General features: G+C 44.1%; 1 protein-coding gene across 2 annotated transcripts in view; it reads right to left on the bottom strand.

Moving 5' to 3' along the window:
• Positions 1-21,378, bottom strand: part of ADCY8 (adenylate cyclase 8) — a 133,195-nt gene extending 111,817 nt beyond the window's left edge. For both annotated transcript variants that reach the window (XM_033005733.2, XM_033005734.2), the window contains exon 1: positions 19,168-21,378. In XM_033005733.2, coding sequence (XP_032861624.2) covers positions 19,168-20,112 — 945 coding nt within the window. In that variant the 5' untranslated portion in view covers positions 20,113-21,378. The remainder of the gene's footprint in view (positions 1-19,167) is intronic.
• Between the last annotated feature and the right edge of the window lie 2,499 nt (positions 21,379-23,877).

Here is a 23,877-nt window from a genome sequence, read left to right as displayed (position 1 = left end):
GTCCCAGCAATTACATGCAGTACATATTACATGTCTCTTCCTGATGGAACTGTTAATTGTCAGGATTAGTGTACAGGTGACCCTGCTTCGGTGCATTCTGCAGAGTTATAACAACAGAGTGCACAGGAGCAGCTTTTCATTTTCCTTCCTAGTTATATTAGGCCAGGTCATGTGTCATCCTCTAAATTATCAAGCTGTGGCCATAGGTGGAAGAAAGAAGCAAAACATAATGATCTTAAATGACTCTTGTGCTCTTTATCAAGAAATAAAAACAGCGTTATGAAAGCCACTCCAGTCCAGGTGAGAGTGAGGCTAATACCTATTAATAAGTAGATTGGTTTAACTGAAACAATACTGAAAATATTGGTAATGAAAAATAGATGAGGGATATCATAGTGTTGAGTGTCTTTTTCCAAACAACCCTTGTCCTTCAAAGCCTGCTTGTACTCTGATGGGAAGCTCTACTGATCAGCTGTTTATGTTAATTAGTTATACTTGCTGGCAAAAAAAACCACCCCCCACAGCTTTTCTTTTTTTAAACTATTCACTCCCCAAAAGCCAGAACAGTGCTGAAAACAAAGGCTCTTTACACTTTATTATCAGCATTTTTAACTAAAGTCCAATGGCAAGGCTAAAGTTTTCCCACAGTTGCACCTGTATGTGGCTGTCATTTTGCCCAGGTGTCATTAGAGGTGGAATTTTCCCACTGACTACAGCTGATTGATGCATGAGACAAGAATAGACTTATAGTTGCCAGATTTGACTGTAGGTTTGCTAGCCCAGAAATAATTAGGAAAATATCTCCTGTCTCTAAACTTCCCATTATGGCTGCTCTGCTTCCGTTTGACATTATTTTTGGAAAAGCGACCTGAAAAACCCAATGAAAGCAATTTGATATTCCCTTTGTTTATTTTTTCCCTCAGTATCTCCTTTTTTTATTGGCTCTGATGATACCCCGAAAACCAAGAGAAGAGAACTCATCAATGCCATTTATACAGTACTTTCCTAGAAAAATATTAAAAAAAAAAAAAAAAAATCAACAAAAAATCTGAGCATCTACTTTCTCAGCTATCCCTGATGCTAACATTGTGTTGTAAGCATGGCAGATCACAGCACCTGAAGCCTGCCCTTACTTTAAGGAAATCTTGGGTAGCACAAAGGTAGTGTATTGTAGTTTGACTTCAGTGTACACAGAATTTCACACATCCTTAACTACACTGAGAACCAGTGCCGATATAACCTTTGGAGACCACAGGAAATGGAGAGCCCGTGAAGATATGGATGAACATACAAGGAAAACTTTAAGATGGTTAGGAATGAGGTAATAGGGTCCAGTAGCCTTTGTCCTCCAGAGATGAGATGAACACAGATTAAGCACAGTGGAAGACATGAATCACTCAAGGTTAAATGGAAATTTTATTGATAACTATCTAATGTTATTCAATATTCTTCTTAAGTCTTCTTTATCTCAATTTTTTAAATCTCAGTTAGGAACTATCCTGGAGAGAAAATAGGTAAGGGATGTGGGAGAAAATGGAAATGTACCAGACAAAAGCCAAAAGAGGTTACAGCATTCCAGACCAGCTGGATTAAAGCTTTATCTCAGAGAGTTAGGCGAGGACAAATATTTTCCGTTGTGAAACCTGTGGGTGTTGTTTTGCTATTAGTCATGGTGAATGCTTCAGTGTGGTGAGCTAGAAGAAGTCAGACTGACATCAAAAGTACAGAATGTACTGTGGGAAAAAGTTGATTCAATCCTTTGGCTAGCAGAATATGCCACAGACAAATAATGGAGGATTAGGTTTCTTCTGCCACTTTGATAGCAGAGGAGACATATAGTTCAGGATTCATTCTGCATTGACACTGGTGTGACCTAGGACTAATTCCTTTGAAGGCAGTGGCTTATTCTGGTATAAAACCAGGATGGGATTAACATCAAACCCTGATATTTACCATGGGCCAAATTCTCCTTGCCTAACAATACAAGCCATGTCTTTGTTTTCAGTGCTTGTGTAAACATGAGAAATAGGAACTGGACTGTTCATGGAATATTAAATAGAGGACAGAAGACAAAACAACCGCTGTCTCTGATGTTGAATAATGAATCCAGCTGATACCACTGAGAGCTGTTGGAGACTCTTAAATCTTGATGGACATAAACTAACAAGAGAAGCCCCCAGATGGTTTACATCATGATAGCTATGTATAAGTACATTCAGGATTTGATCCAATGTACAGCCATGAATACTGTCCACATTTTAGCAGTTCAGGTTGTTTGAAGGCACCCACTCAGGAGCAAGGTCAGTCTTAACCTGCTCACACAGAAACTCACTGGCTTCAAAAAGAAATTTGCTATGGCAAAACAGTGTGTTTGGTCTTAGTGAGTATTTATCTCATATATCTACTATTTAGATCAACGTAGTACTAGTCATGATATGTAAACATTGCTCTCAGGAGCACTCAGAAGATGACTGCTTGAGAAGAAATTTTGTGTGGCCTTGGACATACTGGGATATGAATACCAAGACTGACAATGCTGTGTTTTGTGGTAAAAAAAAATCCCAGAATTTAAGTTAAGTATTTATTGACAAAGTGGATTTCTTACTGCAATTTCAGGCAGTGGAGAGAACATTACTTCTGAGCCTTAAAAAAGAAAACTAAAGACAACCAATTGTGTAAACTGATCTTCCCAATTGGTTGATCATTTTTGGAAGCTAAATGGTGCTAATAGTTAAATCTATGAAAGGGCTCAAGGACACAGTTAATGACAGGGTGAGATATTTTCTGTTGTTTAACGCTTGATCCAAAGCCTGTTCTATTTGATGGAGACATGTGTGCTGGATCTGATGTTTTTTTAAGTAGTTTCCTCCAACAATCTTGGTTTGTCGGCTATCGGAACACAAGTGAAATGAAGCATTTCAGGTATCATAGGAAAACACTTATGTCTCCTTCTTGATAACTATTTGAATTTTTTTTCCCTAGAAGGATGAAATCAATTCTTAAAATGTAATTTCTGCCACCCAGCCAGTCAGTACAGTGGTCAGATGTACCTTTTCCAAGGTACGTACAAATGTTTCAAACTGAAAAAAAATCAGAACTTCTGTTCTTAAAGGAAGATGAGGCCCCAGCCAGGCCCTACTCTTCAAGTTGGTTTTTTTTCTTCTTTAGATAGTGCAGTTCTGAAAGCAATTAGAACCATAACTGTAGACAGCACTACAAACATACTAGTTGTCAATATTAAGCTGACATCTGATGGCAGACACTGTACAGTAACAACATATGTAACCTGTATTAAATTCTGGGTAAAAACAAGAACAAGCTCAAATGACTTCTTCATGTTGTCGTCCTCATGAACATCCACATATGTTTGTTAAAGTCAGCTCAATTAATCATTATGTGAGCATAGAACTAACATATCCTTGTAATAAACACACAATGTAATTCAATCATAAATAACTTTTGTCATGCATTCTGGCCTACTTTCTTACCTTCTGACATATTCCTCTGTACTATTTCCACAAAGAGTTTATAAAAAAGAGAAAACCTCTAAGCCATGTCAATTATATATATTTTTTTTTTTAAGGAGAAAAATATTAATTAAAAAAAGTAGAACCAATCAGACTACCTCAAAAGATGATATTTTAGAAAAAAACAAATTTGGGAACAATGTCCAGAGACAGGCAAGACGATCTGGAGAACTAAAAAAGTTTTATGAAGGGCTATTTTAAAAATTTCTTTAATGAAAACAAAATAGTGTGTTTGTGTCTGTGTGATTTAATATTTAGTTTCTTGACAGAATATATAGAAAATCCCAAACCTCACTTTTTTTCTCTTTCTCTAATTAGTATCTAAGTGGTGCAACTGCTGCATTTCTGAGCAGCTCAGCCCTGTAGGTGTGCAAATGCCTTTTTTAGACTGCTACAACCCTGGTAGCACTCAGAAGGGAAAATGTGACTACCTAGAGATATTTAAGATTTGGAAGACACCTATAGTATGTGGGCAGCATATGGTAGCTCTCAGCTTTCAGTTTCCACTGAGTTCAACTGGAAACTGTGATAGAAGAGTCATTGCCATGCAGAGTTGCAAAATCCCTCTTCTGGGAGGTGAGGGCTCCAACTGACTTCTCTATTTAATACAAACACTTTGCTGAATCACAAGGGCAGACATTGCTGATCTGCAGGATTTGCAATTATGAGAAGTGGTAGCTCAGGAGTCAGTCCAATCCAGGGCTTGCAGAAACACAGCAATACCACTGGATTTGGATGGGATCAACCAGACGCTCCTGGAAAGATGTACCCTAATCTATAAACTGTCAATATGCAACTTTTAAAAATTATTATTGTGATAAAAAACTCCAGAATGACCTACCTGTACCTACCACCTTACTTACACTAAGAAGAACAAGAGCACCTGTATTTCACATGTGTGTCTTATACCATCCTCTACTCTGAACAGAAAACCCAGCATGAATCTACAAAGTGTTCAGCTTTCAAAGAGATTCTGGTATCTGACAGAAGTGGAAATGGTTGTCTAAAAATCTTCCATTAAACGTTTCTGTATATAGTTGCTCTGAACTCCTGATACTGAATTTGTAGTCTGGAAATAAAGGCTTTTTGCTGAAAGACTGAATTGCCCTTCCCAACATGAAAAATGTGATTAAGGTCAGAGTTTATTGCCCTTGAAGAGACCATTGTCCACCATGTTCCCTGAATTACAATTGTGTAAAAGCTAAGGCCTTTTTCTTTATTGTAGAAGAATCATTTTGTGTCAGTTCAAAAGTAAAAGCCCAATTCCCTGCTTTCTGACAGGGTGGGATACTCAGCTACTCCAGTAACAGAAGGCAGCCTCAGGTCTACTGGACCCATTGTGGATGTTACACAACAATAAACTTTTCAAGAGGCAAACTATCCCATAAGGCTTCCCAGTCTGTAGGGTGGATATAGATGCAAAAGAAGAGCCAGGGATCTTCCACTTCTTAACAGTGCTCCAGCTACTCAGCAAGCATGAACTAATCTCTGTATTTAATTATGGCACTGTATGCCTATATTGTTTCCATTATTTTAATGTGTACCAGATATCTAAGAATAGGTCTAAATTCAGCTGTAGTCCTGAAGTTTTCAGAGAAAATATCCATATCTCTTAATGCACACAGGTACTTACATACTTTGCTTAGAGCAGGAAAAAACAGGAAAAATTCTTTGTAACCAAGTGGCATACATACCACAAATATATAGAATGAACAGAATCTACAACAACGATGATTCTCTGGATATATTTACATATTTATTTTATACATATATGTATGTATATATATATAAATAAACCAGATCTGACTAGTTTTACAACATGAGAGGAGAGAGATTGAAAATCAATTAAAATGACCTAATGATTACCTAAAAAATATTTTTCACTGTGTAAAAATGGCCTCTCTTATTCAGCAGACTCACTCTTTGCTATTTCTTTGCCTTCAACAGGTCTTTATTGACAATACAGTCCTTTCACCAGTTAGCTTCTTGGAAGTGATGATTAGCTTGTCATTTTCTTGCACCATCACCAATATTATTGGTTAATGGTTGACCCAACATGTCCTTAGTAAACCACAGATACAAATGTGGCATTTCAGGCTACACAAATGAAGCTAGTTCAGGCTAATACATCAGCCTCAGTATAGCAATCATTATAAAATGCAAAATGGTTTTCTTCTTTGGAAACTGGGGTTTGAGAACATTTTGCATCATAGGCAGAATTAGGAGCCAGTATCATTTAATTATAGAAAGTAGGGCATGAGAGGACCTTGACAGGTCATTTAATCCATACTTCAGGTCCTGGATATTATCTAAATCACTCCTAAAAAAATGTGTCTCTAAACTGCTTACTCATACCTCAGGGTAAAACCTCCCAAGCATAATGAGGTTATTTAACTTATTGTTATTAGGTTATTGCTACAAGGTTTCTCCTACTATCTAATGTAAATATTCCTTACAATAACTTAAATCCATCATCTCTTGATAGTTATAGATGAAACTAACAATTAATTTCTTCCTCTCTGCAGCAACCCCTTCCATAATTGAAGACTGTCAGTCTCCCTTCATCTTCCTTTGCTCTAGAGCAATTGTCTTCCTACAGAAGTAGTGAAAATGGGCATTATCCATCGCAACTGAAAATAGTATATTTAAAGATCATTGGTACTTTGTTGGGAGAAGGTTAGTTTCTGGCTTTTTAAAATAAGGATAGTGTCAGTTGCTCAAAATATTGTCCTGGAAATGGTGGACTGCCTAAGGGTAAACCTGCCTCTAGATTTCCTTGGCAGCCAAGACTGCTGAAAAAGCCATAGTGAGACCACAGTTCACACACAAGTTTGTCAGCTATCTCATAACACTTCTGACCATCTGAAACTGAATGGTTAGTACTGATGGAGGAGCTCTTTTTGCTGGTGGAAAGAAAGGATATGTATTACTGATATTCTCCAAACTCTCCCACCTATAGTATTGTAAATACCACAGAGATTTAGCGCATGGAGACAGCATTGTTCCCCAAAAGTAGCACAGAGTGCGCATGAGTCTGATGTTTGCTTTAAGCTTGTGCTTTGGGACTGCCTGATGTCACCATATGGGGATGGGGAAAGCAAGAATGCTGCTTCAAGCTTTGGACCATATGATGATCACAAGCCTATAGAATAACTCTAATGAAGAAGTGATGTGAAAGATCAGGTGATGACATGTGGTGGACTTGGTACTGTTAGGTTTACGGTTAGACTCGACGATCTTAGGCCACTGGCCTTCACACTGCTGGTTCATGATCAATTTGGTGGCCACCAGGACCCCTAGGGCCTTCTCTGCAGAGCTGCTTTCCAGCTGGTCAGCTGCCAGTTTGTAGTGGTGCATGGGATTATTCCCCACCAGGTGCAGAACTTTGCCTTTCCCTTCTCTTGAACTCCATGATGTCCCTGTTAGATCTCTTCTCCAGCCCACTGAGGTACCCCAGAATGGCAGCACAGTTGTCCAGTGTATCAGCCACTCCTCTCAGTTTTGTATTGTCTGCACTGTGTAAGACTGTGAACCATAGAGTTTGGTGGGAGTTAGTGGGACTTAAGGAGTCCCATGAGATACTCTTATAACCACTTAAGTGATTTAAGGAATCCCTTAGCTTGTGGAGTGCTGAAAATCTCACTTGCTACCTCCCTGTATTTTTAAATCCCTACATCACATTGAAAAATAGACTATAGGCCATATGACTATCCTGGGAATAATTGCTATGACCATCTATCTTTCCATGTTTTGAAAACCACAAGGCTCATACAAAGTCTGTGAGAATTTGTGCGTGTGTGCGTTTATGACTTGTTTTTTTAATCCTTTCCTTGTTTGTAGGATGCTCTAGCATTTTCTTTTTTTTTTTGTCTGAGATTCCTTGAATTGTCACTATACAGTAAAGGCCACTAAGCAATAAGCACCTTGTAATTTCTCTGCAAATCTGCAACTGCTGTATCCATACTGCCGTTAGCCAGAAGACAACAGTTTGATTTCCAGATTATAGTTTGAGTTTTTAATTATAGTAATTAGAAAAAATGTCTCTTAATTAATGGTGTGTGTATTTTCCATTTTTAAATTGCACCTATAAACTCGCTTTAGGTATACACAAATTTTAGGAACACAGTAAATATTATTTTGACTTGCAAATGTAATTACTGAACCTGAAAGCAAGTTACAAAAAAAAAAAAAGAATAAAGCACTAAATTCCACAGCATTGCCTTTGCTGAATATTTGTATCTATTTAATACTAATATATGGAAATCTGTGATGAGGTTTGAACTTTTAGAAACTTAAATATGGGATATAATTCAATTTTATTAGATATATTGGTTGCTTTTGGATTTTAAAAACTTAACTATGTCAAGTTTAATTACAGAAGCCTTGTGTTGCAGAAGAAAACCAGAAGTGATTTCAAATAGTCTTTATTCTTGTACATCATCAGAAGATTTCTTTAATAAATGACACCTGGATAGACCATATGTAAATTCAATAGGATGTTAGCATGTTCTGGTGCCATTAATAGAAATCTGGTTAGCAAAAGCTTTGTTAGTTACTTGAAGAGGAAAGAACAGCTACCTTAACAATACTTATACTGTTTCAAGGCCTCAGGCCATCAAACAACTTAAACTTACAACAATCTTTATGCATATGAGTGCTTTTCTTGACTTCAAAATAATTGGCATAATGTTAAGATGCATTCTTTTACACACTTTCTCCAAAGTCACATTACCTCTGAGAGTCCTGTCTCTAAAGTTTTTAAAAGTTATTATTTTGATTGTTGGTGGGATTTGGAGTAACTGAATGCTTATGTTAGATATTCTAGTATGGAGGAATAACAAAAAAGAGTGTCTGCCATCAGAAGATGTACATAACTATCCCTTAAGACTAAGTAGACACAAGCATATTTTTACAGGAAATAAAGTGAGAAATCATTGGAAAAATAATTTCTAAGCATGAAGAGCTATTAAGATTATAAAAAGATTATTGGAGGCCCTATTATCCTGTATCATCACACAGAAAATGCAAACACTTCATGTGTTCTTCTACTATTTCTTGTAGCCTCTCAGGTGGCTAATGAAACACAGCAGACAAAAGCAATTACATTAGCACAAATGAAATACATATAATAAATTCTTCTTCTCTTCCCATTATTGTCAGCAAGCTGCTATTACTCTAGGGATTGGGGAGAACATGAAAATTATCATAGCATCAGTCAGAGTGGCATTCAGCTACACTCTGGAAATGTCAAAAAAATTTTTACAGTAATATCCTTGAGCAAGATTCGTATGACTTAAGTTCTGCCTAAGTCTCAAAGAACAGTTTTCACTGGCTACTCTTAAGGACTTTCAGATCTTGAAGGACTCTCCTATAAATCTCTCTGTCCATTTTGGGATATACTGCTCCCTTAATTCTTCAGGTATAGGCTACTATATAGAATCACAGAATCATTTAGGTTGGAAAAGACCTTTAAGATCATCAAGACCAACATTTAACCTAACATTGCTAATTCCACCACTACACCAAGCACCACATCTACATGTCTTTTAACTACCCCCAGGGGTGGTGACTCAATCACTTACCTGGGCAGCCTGTTCCAATGCTTGACAATGATTTCAGTGAAGAAAGTTTTCTCAATATCCAATCTAAACCTCTCCTGTCACAACTCGAGGCCATTTCCTCTTGTCATATCACTTGTTAGATGGGAAAAGAGACCAATACCCACCTCACTACAACTTCCTTTCTGGTAGTTGTAGAGAGTAATAAGGTCTCCCCCGAGCTTCCTTTTCTCCAGGCTAAACACCCCCAGTTCCCTCAGCTACTCTTAATAGGGCTTCTTGTCTAAACCCTTCACCAGCTTTGTTGCCCTTCTTTGAGCACACTCCAGCACCTCAATGTCTTTTTTGTAGTGAGGGGCCCAAAACTGAACACAGTATTTGAGGTGTGGCCTCACCAGTGACAAGTACAGAGGGATGATCACTTCCTTAGTCCTACTGGCCACACTATTTCTGATACAAGCCAGGATGCCATTGGCCTTCTTGGCCACCTGGGCACACTGCCAGCTCATATTCAGCTGGCTATTGAGCAACACCCCCAGGTCCTTTTCTGCCAGGCAGCTTTAGAGCCACTCTGCCCCAAGCCTGTAGCATTGCCTGGGGTTGTTGAGGCCCAAGTGCAGGACCCGGCACTTTGCCTTGTTGAACTTCATACAATTGGCCTCAGCCTGTTGATCCATCCTGTCCAGCTGTCCGAATCCCTCTGTAGAGCCTTTCTACCTTTAAGCAGATCAACACTCCTGCCCAACTTGGTGTTGTCTGCAAACTTACTGAGGGTGCACTTGATCCCCTCATCAAAATAATTGATAAAGATATCAAATAGAACTGGTCCCAGTGCACTTAGCACCTTGGTCAGACAAACCAAGCATATACCCCTCACTCAGCTTCATTGCAATTCAGAGGAAGACAAGTAGGAAGGGAAGATGCATCTTTGCAGTGCATTAAATAGCATCAAGGAAAGTCTTTGGAACACAATCATTTATGCTGCTAAACTTGCTAGAATGGTTGTAATCACTGTTCTGGCCCTGGTCAACCAACCCTCCTTCCACAATTCCCATGTATAATTTGTCAGTCATCATAGACCTGTCTAAACCTACTCTGGTGCAGATTTGAACCATTTCCATGCAGCCTGTCACTGGATCCCAAGGAGAAGAGCTCAGCACCTTCCTCTCCCCTTCCCTTCCTCAGGAAGCTGTAGAGAGCAATGAGGTCACTCCTCAGCCTCCTTCTTTCCAAACTAAACAAATTCAAATTCCTTAGCCACTCCTCACAAGTCATACCTTCCAGCCCTTAAGAGAATTATGTGGAACCAGGTCTTTTAAAAAAGAGTAAAGTTATATGAAAACATTCCCACTACATTTAGTGTATGCACTATTTAACAAAAAAATTGTGTGGCTGACAGAAGTCAATACAATATTCCTCTTTTGATGCATCATGAAGAGTGATGGGCATGTTTTGTACAAAAATCTCAAAGCAACTGAATGTATTAGTCACATATTACTGCAACTGAGAAAGGCAAATTTTCAAATCAAATGAAGCACAGAAACATAAAGTGAAGTGTGTGGGTCAGCACAGGCCAGTGATAAATTTAGAGATAAAATGGGAATGATCCTCATTCCCAGTCCCTAGCTGAAATCTGTCGTGATTAAGACTCCTTCCTCTAAAGGAATATGCATGTCTGGCACATTAAATTATATCTACACTGAGCATGTGTGAGATGATTGCTGTGTCAAATATAATTCTACCTATAATGCTGGTGAAGATTATTAATATTAATAAGCATTAGAGATACTTTCATGTGGTGTGACAGAGAAACATAGGACAAAAGAACGTATATATCTAGATCTTGTATAGTTATTTGAGTAACTGCCCTAAGATCCAAATAATTTCTTTACCTAAGATCCTTACTCCAAAGTTATAAAACACCTAGTACACAATATAATATCATGTAGTTCTTCTGTGCTGATTGATTTTCACGGTTATTATTATTTCTTATTTCCATTGTGATGATACCTCTGGATTGATGGATGAGGCTCTTACTGTGGTAGAACTAGAGCAAATAGCACAGAATAGATAGCTTCAACCCTGAGTAGCTTCCAGGTAAGCAAAGCAGCAGAGTTTGAACAGAGGAGAAATAATAAAGTGCCTGGAGATCAGATCCCTCTAAAGAGACAAACTGATTTTCCTATTTAGGATTCTGCCACTGTTGAATGCTTCCACTGATTTCAGTAAAGAGGGGTTTCTGCATTTTATTGTTAAGGGACTGTGCTGTTAAAACAAAGGAAAGATACAGAAAAATCCCAAACTGTAAAGTAATGACTAAATCAATATTGAAAAATAAAAATGAGGTACAAGATTTAAATCATTAAACTTATTCAAATAATATTCCATTTTTACCAGGTGCTACTGTTCTCTAGATTAAAACTAAGAGCATCATATAAAATCATAACACCAACATCAAACTGTTTGGGATAAGTACAACTATTTGTTGGGGTTGTGAAAAAAAACTGGCTTGGGTTAGTTTTGTCTTTTTTTTTTTTTTTTTTTTTTTTTTTTAACTGATATACTTCAGCTGTTTCTCAGACTGCAGCAATGGTTAATTAATGAACAAAGCAGCCTTCCTCTCTCCTCTAGGGCTAACTGTGTGAAACCTTACAGCAAAAGAATCTGGCAAATGAAATAGCAGCACTTCTTAAAATAGTTGCTAATAAACAAAACTCGCATGATGATATATTACTCTGTCAGCCAGTGTCTCTCTGGCTTTGCAGTTTGCCCTGTGTACATTTCCTGATATTTTCTGTTCTTGATTAGACAGCACCACAGTGGTATCTGTCTGCAGATCTGGGTGTTTGGAGAGGTAAGACTGACAGAGCTCACTCCAGGAGGTTCTTGGAGGATCTGGATGTCCATGTTTGTGTTTTCTTTCAGAATAAATGTGGATTCAGAGCAATGTTTTCCCTAAAGGAGGTCCTGAGTGGTGATCTTGATTCACTTAAACATCCTAGTGTCTGTGGGATTCTTTATATTACACTCTGTGGACTTTAAATCAGGTCCCTAAATCAAGCTGTTAGGAGTCTCTGAGTCAGTTAGACCCTAATAAGATCCCTTAGTAAGATCCTTAGTTCCAAGAAATGTTAAGTACTCAGTACTTTTTGTGCTTGACCCCTTTTGACCAGCCAGGCCTCTTTTATCCCTGGTTTGAATGAGGGAGGCTGGTACCCAAGTGCTCAAGATTCACTGCACCACTAACTCAGCGATTTGTATTCATCTCCCTCTTTGGGCCAGGTTGCAACTCTACAGTCCTTTCTGCTCTGGGGATGGATACAAGCTGCACTGCACCAAGAACAGAGCGAGTGAAACAGAGTTTGTCTCTGAAGGAAGAGATAGATGAAAAAAAAGAGAAAGGCTCAGAAGCCACAAAGCAAGGTTCTTGTGTACCTCTTTTTCAGACACATGACTGCTAGAGTTTAAACCAGAAACCTATGTTGAATGTCACCACGCTCTTACAGATCTTTACACAACATGCAAAAAAAATCTTATGTCTCAGATTGCATACAAAATAGCCAGCATAATGAATGGGAGGAGAGCTAGCTAGGAGGGGACTACTAAAGACATGGAGCATATCTTAAACCTCATTTTTGCCCAGGATTTAGAGATTCAGTATGAAGTCTTTCCCCTATATTTGGGCTTCTCAGCCCTAAGTCCCCTTCCCTTCCACCCCTGAGGGCACTGTTTATATATTTTTGTTCAAAAACTGAACAGGGAATACCATTGTCTTAAAATAGCTGTATATCTTCTGTATAGCACCTCAATGACTGGAGTCTCACCCCTCATTCAATATCTCCTGCCTCCCTCAGAAATGCCCTCCCTGTAAGTTATATTTGCTTTTAAGGAGCTGGAGGGGCAGCAGATAAGGAGGGAGAGAAATTCTCTGGGGAAGCTGCACCACTCTGAAAAAGACATTCAAAATTCATGGGGTTAGAGATAGTGGACCAGGCCCTACAGTCTGCTGGTTAGGACATGTTCTTGAGGGAATGATTTAATAGCATTATATAAAACACTAAAATGTTCAGCAAGGACACCACCAGAGGTGAATTTCTGAATCAGTTGGTTACAGAGTGAGGATTATGCTTTTGTTCTTTTTTTTTTTTTGTCTTGCTGTATTTTAACCTTTTATCTTCCCAGAACACCTGTGCTAGGAATAGGGGAAGGCTTGCTTTTGAAACTCTCTGGTGAGGTAAGAGAGGTGGATTTCAATCCCCTCTGAGGAAAAATGGATTTAAACCTTGGTTTGCCACATTTCAGGAACAACTTCATCACCACATTTGTCACACAGAGGAAGAGCTTCTCACCTGGCTTTGACATCAGACTGGCATTGTGTGTGTAACACAACTGCAAATTGTGTTCCCACTAGAGCAGTGTTTGGATTCTGGCTGGGATGTATGGTAATTTTAACATTGAGTCATTGAGGCACTTCACGGGATGCTCAGAGATAGAAGTGCAGCTAAGTGCAAGAGGGCTGCACTTAAAGAAATGTGACATTAACAGGGTGCCTGCAGGGATGGGGTGCTAGGCAGGAGCTGAGTAGGGGTTTTCATGTTTGGAGTTTCCATCAGCCTAAGCAGCACTTTAAAAGCTTAATTCATTTCTGTTTAGTAAATTTCACCTTTTGAGTAAAACAATCTAGTTTTTCTTGTGCTTAGACAGATATTCTGGGAATAAGGAAAATGGAGGGATGAGTCCTTCTGCTCCCCATCTTCTCTGCCCTCTGAAAAGATAAGAATCCATTAAACAGTTCTAGTTTTGTCCTCTTCTCTTTCCTGTTCAGATCACACTATTGACAGGGATGAGAAGTGCAGTAAGAGGATGGAATGGAGATGTTTATCCCCTTCAGTCTTCTGTACAGGTTAATAAGGATCATTCCAGCATGATCTGCTGTTAACTGTCAGCTGTAAGTGCACTGCTCCAGTGTGTGATTATTTTGCAATAGATGCTGCTATTTTAGAGCACATGCCTCTTTCTAGGCCATGAGAAACAACAAGCAAGTACTAAACAAAACCTTAAAACCAACCCAGATGTGTCCTGACAACAGAAAAAATGTCACATCAAATCTAGCAAAGTAACTTTCACTGCGAACAAGTACACTAACTGTTATAGATTGAACCTCTCTGATAAAAAGAGGTTTCATTCATGTTTCTGCCTGAGTTCCTCCATTTTGCTCTGAAGGCAATTAATCATCAAATTGTAAATATAACTAATGCATTTGCCCTACTTAGCACAACAATGATGCAGCTGCTTCACAGAAAAGTGTATCCAATACTAATCTAATTATGCTGTGACCCACTGATATTGGTCAGGTGATTTTACAGGACACAAAAGGAAACAAGAGTATAATCCAGTCTAAAATCACACGACCAGGTTATAAATCACCCACAACAAATAATGGCAGAAAAACGAATAGTAAATACTGCTATGAATGCAGCCATATGGATAAAGGTGGAGTGTTTTGATTCTGATTCTCAAATGGCAGCCAACTTTGAAGCATCCTTATATCTTAAAGATTTAACAGATACTCCACAAGCATTTGGCAGAAATTTTGAAAAGATGAGTGTGTTCTATACATACTCATATATTGATAACTATGATCAGATTTTGGAAAACTTGTAGCTGAAATATGCACGTAAAAGCTGTCAGTTGCGATTGTATAATTATACAGATTTATCTCTACAGTACTCCTTGTGAATTCATGAATTCTGCCTTTTCCTCTACTAATAACCCTTAGAGAGGATTTGGGGGAAAATACAAGAAAGCAAAAATCACCATATTAATTCACAGATTTTCCAAGACTTGAAAATACAGATGTTAAGAGAGGGAAAAGAACTAATTTCCCCCACCTTGGTATTACCCACTTCAAGGTTATTTCTAAATGTATTTTTAAAGTTTTATTTAGTATGTGTAATTTAAGGCTTGATCCTTCAAGGTATCCCTTATGCAGGTGACTTACTCACAAGAGTAGACTTACTGACTCTGGTGGAATTTACTTACATGAGTGAAGAGTGCACAGGCAGAGGATTAAAATCCAGAGTATGTTTGTAGCTTACATAATTCCAAGCCTGTCAAAATTCATATCTATATTATCATCTGCCTATGTTACATAACACTAAGGAGCTCTGAGTTGTTCTTCCCATATGTCTGAAACACATATATCATCTTAGAAATTTTGGATTGTATACTGCATTATCACCAAGGAAGAAGTAAGAATGAATGCTATATAAATTAAACTTTAATTTTGAGGAATGTCACAGGCAAACACCACCCCCAGCACAGTATCTGACCAGGCCCACAAATCAATGCACTTTACTTGTTTACCAGTAAGATCTTGCATTTCTCAATGTTTCCTGACAGAATCCTTAGTCAAGTCAGTACCAGTGTTGCCTTTACCTAAATCATGGTATCAGGCCTTTTTTTCATGGCTCTCCCCTGGCTGAGCAGCAGCATATTGCTCAGCATTCCAGACTGGGGTCAGCTGAGTCTAAGGGTGGGCATACCTCCCCAGAAACACTGAGCACTTGGCAGGATTGAAACGAGTGAGTATACGTTTCTTTTCTTGTGTTTGTGTGGGTTTTTTAAAAAATCTATTTTGAAGGCAGTCTTTCTCCTTCACCTTTACCTAGGATGCTGGTTCAAATCAGTTTTGACATGCAAGAGAAGAAAAATCAGATGACCTCTTAAGTGTTACTGCAAGAGAAAATGGTGAACAGTGGGCATTATTTGCATTCATAATAATGCATTCTTTGTTAACTTCAACAGATAGCTGAATCAGGCAGTAGTACTACATACTTGCGTTCAGCATTGCTAATGATTTGAACTGCTTATGAACATATTTATCGATGAAAACTGAGATTAATTAAGAGGTTAATGGAAAATGGATGACAGAACTTGATTTTCCTTTTGTATAAACTGTTGCAACTTTATGAGTTTCGATAGACTTACAACTGATCTATACCTGCGTGACTGAGAAAAGGATCAGAACCGTTGTGCCTGTGGATGCTATTGGGTACAGTAAGAAATGTACTCCAGGACAGACAATTATTTCTGTTCGGAATTGAATTCAGAATTTTCTCTGCATGAAATCCTGGTCTCATAAAAATCAGTGTTAAACCCATTATCTGTACCATGATCTGAGTTCTCCCCTCCGCTTTTTCTTTCACTGTATACTTTAATTCCTGGGTTTAGTCCAGTGTAAGTAGCTGCCTATACCCTGAGGCACAGCAAGATGGTCACAGGTATTGCCACATAATCAAATAGTTCATTTAGTCTTGTAAGGCTTCTCTAAAGGGAAGATGCAGTATTTTACCTGGGAGAATAAGCCTTGTGATAAAAGAGAGTGCTTCACCTGCAAGATCAAGAAATCTGTGTTGTCCCAAAGATTTCCCATATAACCTTGATGACACAGGCATTTCAATTCGTTGTGTTTACCTGCAAAGTAATAGTTACATACCCTTCAGCAGTCATAAAAGCCCTCATTCTCTAACACTTGAAAACACCCTACAATTCTCTAGGAAAAAACAAAAACAACAACAACAAAAAAACAAACAAACAAACAAAAAAACAACAAAACAAAAAAAAAAAAAAAAACAGACCAAAAAATATAAAAAAGGTGCAACGCTAGGAAGTACCGAAGTGGGGCTGCGCCTCTCCCTGGCGCCAAGCTCGGCTCCCCCGGGTCCCCCAGGCGCGGTGTGGACACAGCGCCTGGCGCAGGGAGGCGCGGAATGTGCGCGGCTCCGCGCGGGGGCCGCGGCCAGACGCGGGAGGCGGCGGGCAGGCTCCCGCCGGGGCCGCTGGAGGGAGCCCCCGGGCCGCGCAGCGCCGCGCAGCGCCGCGCAGGCTTCAGCACCGCGGCGGGCGGACAGAGCCCGGGCGGCCGCGCTCCGCGCCCCGCGCAGCGGCCGCGGCGGGGGCGGGGGCGCGGGGGCAGCCTGGCCGCGGGGGGGTCGCCGCGGCCGGGCGGGAGGGAGCGGGGCCCCGGCCCCCCCAGCCCCTCTGGCTCCCGGGGAGGGGCGGGAGGGGGAAAAGGTGGGGGGGGGGGGGGGGCAAAGGGCCGAAGTGGCGCAGAATTAGGCGACGTTAAGCGAGTGCTGGGGGGGGGGGGGGGGGGGGAGCTGGGGTGAAGCAACATCGAGGTGCGGGAAGCTGTACGGATCCTGTTAAGGAGATTTATGTATGTAGTTCATGAAGGCAATCATCCGGCGGGTAATCTCTCATTGTGCAGCGCTCAAAGGCAGTTCATTCACACAACTGGCAAGGTACCGGGCTGCAAAATGAAGATATTAGTATCTCTCCTGAGCAATAGCTTTGTTAGGAATGTCTGTAGGAAAGGGGTGCGTGGGGGTGTGTGTGCGTGGACTGGCTAAACAGCTGTGATACCTGTGCATAAGGAGGGAGCAGCGCATTAGTCACAGCTCCAGGATAGGACATGGACGTAAATTAAGAAATCAGCATAACTCACACGGTTTTTGACTCAGCACTAATAGCACCAGCAGCGCAAGGGAGTGGGACACAGCGCGTGGCTGCAGTTCGTTCATCAGCACGTTACCAAGAGCTGGGGAACAACTCTGTGCAGTCTAATTGTTTCACATCTATAAGGCTCAGCCGGTCACAACACACTGGGGCAGCTTTTCCCAAAACCGGGTGAGCCTGACCCTTTGGGTGAGCCAGAACAGGGTGAATTCAGGCAGTCCATAGCTAATAAGTGCGTGGAGGAAGGGGACAGAGAGGGGTGGGCAGGGGTATCAGGAGGGCCAGGGTCTGAGGGAGGTAGATGTGTCCAAAGAACCATCATCATCAAAACTTCCAGACGTAAGATCAGCCATTTCCCAACTGTGCATCCAGGCATTCATGTAAACAACATGCCACCAGCACCACATTCCTCTGCACTCTCCTTCCTTTGGGGATTATCTGCCAGTACCTCCACCCCCTTCTTCCCAAATCCCTGGAGCTAGCCAAATGGAGATGATAATCTGCTGCGAAATACTGGTAGCACAGAACTGTGACAGTCTGGGAAGGGAGGGGAAAGGGAGATGCAAAAATCTCCAGGATTAAGTTGCCCTAGAAAGGCAGTGTTTTCTTGCCTTGCAGGGCTGTTGGGAGTTCGGTACATTCTCACTTTTTTGTGGAATAAGCCAGGTGAATGTGAAGTCAGGTTGGTCCTGATTTTAAGTCCTCAGACCCATGTCTTTCCCGGTGCCTCTCAGTGGATTGCACTGCATCACCACACCACCACCACCACCACCACCACCACCACCCTCCACCCCATGAAACCAGTACTCTGTCCTAGACACCACTTGTAAGGATGCAGCACAACAATGTTTGCCCCATGACCACCAACAGAAAAGGCTTCTTGGTGCCTGCCGCAGACAGCCTAGAGTCTCACACCAAACCTCCAAGGGGAGATTTTCCCTGATTTCACAGGGGCATTGCTTTGCTCTCCTTGCAAAAGAGCAGCATGCTTTGCTCCTGTTTTCCCATAGCTCAAATCAAGCTGAGCTGCACATATGAAACTACCAGTCCTCCCAGCAGATCCAGAGTTAAAATGCATAGAATCATAGAATCAGAAAATCACTTAGGTTGGAAAAGACCCTTAAGATCATTGAGTCCAACTGTAAAACATGAACAAGTAAAATAAGAGATGAGCAGTGGGAGAGTTTGGCCAAGACAGAGTCTTATTCCATGTACCGCTGTTAGAAGTAAGGGAGGGGAATGATAAATGACCCATCCTCCCCACTTCCCCCAGGAGCTCCCTTCCCCAAAGCTATTTCAAGGGATAACAGTGAAGTGAACGTACAAGGAGAGGGGACAGGAAGTGTCCCCATCCCCAGCCTGAGGTGAAACCTTGAGCTAGGCAGTGGGGGACTGAGGAGCGGGAGAGGAGAAGGTTAAATTTTGCCTATGGTCTCCGCTCCAGGTAACGAACCTCTGAGCACCTACTAATAGGGAGAGGACTTCTTGGGACACCCCACACCTCCTCTCACCCAGAGTGACAGAGAAAGAGGAGGGTTCCCACCCTTTTGTCACCACAGTACCTGGTTGAGGGAAGTCACAGCCAACCTGGGGATAACGAGCTGCATGACGAGCTGCAGGACAGAGGTGACCAGCCCAGCCAGGATGGCCCAGGTGAGTGGCAGCGGGAGCATGCTGTAGGTTGCAAAAAGCGTGAAGAGAACATAGCCAATGCCGTCCCCAAGGAGGCCACAGCCCAGGCCAGCCGCCAGGATCTGTGTGGCCATGGCCACCCAAGTGACCACCCCGCTGTACTGCAGGTAGGTGTACGAGGTCGTGTCTTTCCTGACCACCACTAAGGCACAGATCACCACCTCGATGCCGGTGAAGAAGCCCAAGAGGATGCCCTTAATGGGGTCCATGGGAGCAGAGGCCAGGGTCAAGTGGAGGAACAGCAGGGTCAGTTTGGTCAACACGTCCAGGATGTTCATGACCACCTCGGATTTGCGCCGCTGGCCCAAGAAGTAGCGCTGGTAAAGGCGCTCCAAGTCCCGGGACTTGAAGGAGTTGCGGAGCGTGGGGAAGATCACCCCGCGGTAGGTATAGCCCCAGTTGAGGAAGAAGTCGGAGTTGCTGGGGGCACAGTCCAGGGGCAGAAAGCCCAGGTCCCCGCTGCTGCTCGTGCGCTCCGGGAAGACTTTGGTGCCTCCGTTGTTGTGGCGCTCACCGCCCAAACTCCGGCCGGCCGACTGTCGCCGGAGGTGGTGGTGGTGGTGGTGGTGGTGGTGGTGCGGCGGGTGGGGGTGGTGGTTGGAGCAGCAGGTCTCCTCGGAGTTGAAGCCCTTGCCCCCACCGCTGCTGCTGCCGCCGCTGCTGCTGCTGTGCTCCTGGATGAAGCGCTGCTCGGTGATGTGGCGCACGGCCGTCTGCCACAGCAGGCGCTGGGGTCTGCCGCTGCCGGGGGGGGTCCTGTTGATGGTGTAAAGTTCATCACTGTCGCTCAGGCACCGCACCTCCGAGAGCTCCATGGCGGTGACTGGCGGGGGGCAGAGCACCGGCCGGGGCGGGGGGGGGGGAGGGCGGGGGGGGGGGGGGGGAAACACACACGACACACCGTCTTTGGGGAGGGGAGCAGGGGGAGGGCTGGAGCCGCGGGAGAGGAGGGAGGGGATGGAGAAGGGAGGGTGGCGGCGGCGGGGTGGCGGTGCGGGGATCACATTTAGAGGCAGGTCCCCGGGTCCGGCGGTTTGGCTGGCGGCGGGGCTGGTTTGCTGCCGGGGTCCGTGGGGCGGCTGCGCCGGCTCAGCGCAGGCGGCCCTCACCCCGCGCCCGCGCCCGCTCCCGCGGCGCCCCGCGGAGCCGCATCCCGCGGAGCCCGGCTGCGGCGCAGCCCCGGCGCCCCGGCGGGCTGGGTACGCGCCCTCCTCGGGGCGGTGAGCGGGGAGGGAGCCGAGCCGCGGGTCCGGAGAGGAGGGAGGGAGCGGAGCATCTACGGGCGCAGCCCCGCTGCCCGGCGGGCGATCCTCGGCCCCATCCGGAGGCTGGAGGCGCGGAGGGGTGGGGGGAGACGCCTTGCAGTGAGCCCTTCAGAGCGGGCAGCTCTTCTCTCCGGGGATCCCGGGGCTCCGCTCCGGGGTCTGGTCCCCGGGGGCTGCTGTAATCCCCGAGGGTGCGGTCAGCGGGAGCCCTGCGAGCTCGGGCGGGAGGGGAGAGGCGGCCGGGTCGCGGGCATCCTCGGTCACGGCGCCGGAGCCGCCGGCCGGGGGCTGCCCGCCCGCATCCCCCCGGCGGCGGGGCATGCCCCGGCGGGCGCGCCGCCCTGGCTCACGGGGCGCCTCGGCCCGGGGGCGGCTCGGGACTGCCATCCATCGCAGGCGCTCGGCTTGCTTGGTAACGAGGAAAAAAAAAAAAAAAAAAAAAAAAAAAAAAAAAAGAGGGAAAGAAAGGAAGGAGAAAAACAACAACAACAAAAAAATCCCACCAAACCCCAAGCCTAAAAAAAGCGAAAGAGAGAGGAACGAAAATCCCGCCCTAAACTCAGAGCTCTGGGAAGATCGCTGGGAGCATCCCAACTTCTCCGCGGGTCGGGGCAGGGAGGGCTCCTGCTCTGGGGCTTCCCGCGGCGGCAGGGAGGAGGAGGAGGAGGAGGAGGAGGAGGAGGAGGGGGAGGAAGGGGCGAGGGACGGGAGCGCGGCCGCTGCGGGGCTGCGGGGCGCCGGCGGCGGGTGCTGCCCCGGGGGCCGCGGGGACCGGCACGGCAGAGCCACAGCCGCCGCCGCCGCCGCCGGAGTGGTGCTGCGGGCGGGCAGCCCGGGAGGAGGCAGAGCCCGGCGCGGTCAGCTGATGCCCACGACATCGGCGGGGCTGCCCGCACCCCCCGCCCCCCCCCCCTCCCCTCCGCCCGGTTAAAGCAGCCGCAGCCGTGGCGCCGGGAGGGGGGGCAGCGGGCGGCGGCTGGGGCGGGAGCCCCCGGGGCAGATTCCCCGGTCCCAAGGAGGCTCTTCTGTGTGTCGCTTCGGTTTCTCCAAGGTGCACTTGCATAGGTGCCAGACTGGTCCATCCCTTAGGCTAAGGGAGCTGATGCTGAAGGCGGGCATCCCTCTGCCTAGGCACAAGGGAGAGCGGCCGCAGGCCTTGCTGGGGAGTTCGAGCTCTTGGGCAGGGTGGGGGAACCTTGGGACCACTCCACCTCTGCTTGGACAAGCTCAAAACCTCTGAGAAAGGTGCTGTCGCTGCCAAGACTGTGTCTCTAACCACCCTGTGTTATGTGAGGTTGTACGTTTGACGGCTCCTATCCTGTCAGCGCTTACACTGAAGCCACTGAATAAATAACAGAAACTGTCCCGTGCAGGGGCTGGAGTTAGAGCCACTCATCACTCCCCCATCTTGGCAGATGAAATTGTCCCTGCTCCTCTGCTTGTGGACTCTGTGCCAGCAAACCTGGGTGCTTTGTGCTCTGTGTCACAGCCTGGAGAAGTAGGACTATGAGGTATCCGTCTTTACCTCTCTTGTGCCTCCTCAGCCCAGAACACATCTTGTAAAGTGGCTGAACACTGCCCTGGGGGAAAGGCAGTTTTGGAGCTGAAACCCTGTCTCTAGAAGCAGCTGAAACAGAAATAGCCTACAGATTAGACTACTGCAAATTAAGGGAGAGGTGTTTTCTTTGTGTTTCAAAAGGCAAGAGTGATGCCTGCTGCATTCTTTGAGCTAAATGTGCAGCTGCCTTCTGGCAGCAGTGAGGATGTGTGTGGACAGAGGCACTGCCTGGAAGGGAGCTGTGATACTTTGCTCGAGGTCTGGCTTCTGTTGGGAGTCTGGGTGCCTGAACTCGGCGTGTGATGCTCGACTTGCAGTGGGGCTGAGCCTCTGTGAACACCCCTTCCTGCTGTCACTATTTAATTCACTTTTTATTATCATTGTAAGGAAGGCATGGAGATTTAGGAAGGATTTCACTGATTGTTTCTGTATTTGCACTACAATAGATTTGGGGACTCCAGCCAAGTCTGTGTCCCATGTGTGAGGCAGGTTTTATGCAGATATAAGCAGAGGAAATTGTTGTTCTCAAGACACCAGATAAGGAATAAGTGGTGCTTTTGTGAATAGGGGTGGGTCTTTCCTGTATTTCAGCATGACCCTGATAACATAGAAAGGGTTAATACTAGTTTCACAATAAAGACATCCTTGCTCCTAGATAAATCCCATAGAAATCATGGCACTACTTGAAGATGAAAATATTACTGTAAGTGGTAAGTCTTATATAAAGACATATATTTCTTTTATAAAAGAAATTATAATTATTAGTGGTATTAACGCAGAGTACAGAAAGAAAGCATCTTGCTCATTCAGATAGCTCAACACAAATCATGCTAAATCAAAGGAAAAGGAGACAAATATGTAATGCAGCTTAAGGAGACATCCATTCAAAAGAGATAAGATGAAGCCAAGATAGGGAGCTCTCAGTTCTGTAATGTTGCTGTAATCACTGAATCACAGTGCTGGAAGGGTTCTTGGGCCCCATGGCAGAGTGAGCTCTACCCTCACCATTGTTCCTGTGATGGAGGCTCTGTGCCTCCCCAGGCAGTCTATTTCTATGCTTCTCCATCCTTATCCTTTTCATATCTAACCTGAACATTTCTTGCAGCATTCACTAGGTGCATCACTGTTTGTCTTGTCCACCACGGGCAGGGAGAACAGATTATCCTGGCAGTAGTCTATACATATGTAATAAATGTCTCTTCCATCCATTCCCTCTTCCCCTTCTCATTTCTTAGGCTAAACAACCTGATTTCTGTCTTTTTTTCTTTCCCCCACTGGTCACATTTCCTAGGTCTCTAATTGTTCTTTTTAGCTCATTCTGGATTCTGTATACTTGTTTCATGTTTTTATTTCCATTGTGAGATGCCCACAGGCCAACTCAGTTCTACAGTGGAAAGATGTCTTAGGTGTAAGAACTATGTCTTATGATCTGAACTCCTATCTATACATCCTGTGAGATGTCTGCTGCTTTCCCATCACAGGTTTATCCACAACTGGTGACCTACTGAAACTTCTTTGCTGTCCTCAAGGCCCGGTCAGGCGTTACTTGCTCCATATATGCACAACGCCCTACATGAAGTAGCTTGCAATTGCCCTTGAAAACTGCATTGTCTCTTTTCCAACCTGTGTGCCTAATTTACTTAGAACATGTTGAACACTAAACCTGCCCTCCTCCATGCCAGCAGTCCTCCCCAGCTCTGTGCCATCTGCGTGTTTGGTGAGCCTGCTCTCTCTTCAGCAGTGGTAGCAAAGTAGTG

This window comes from Tyto alba, unplaced genomic scaffold (genome assembly GCF_018691265.1).
Source record: "Tyto alba isolate M040663 unplaced genomic scaffold, T.alba_DEE_v4.0 Super-Scaffold_9, whole genome shotgun sequence".
In the NCBI taxonomy this organism is placed as follows: domain Eukaryota; kingdom Metazoa; phylum Chordata; class Aves; order Strigiformes; family Tytonidae; genus Tyto; species Tyto alba.
The sequence above is the reverse complement of the archived record's forward strand: the minus strand, read 5'-3'. Positions and strand labels throughout refer to the sequence as shown.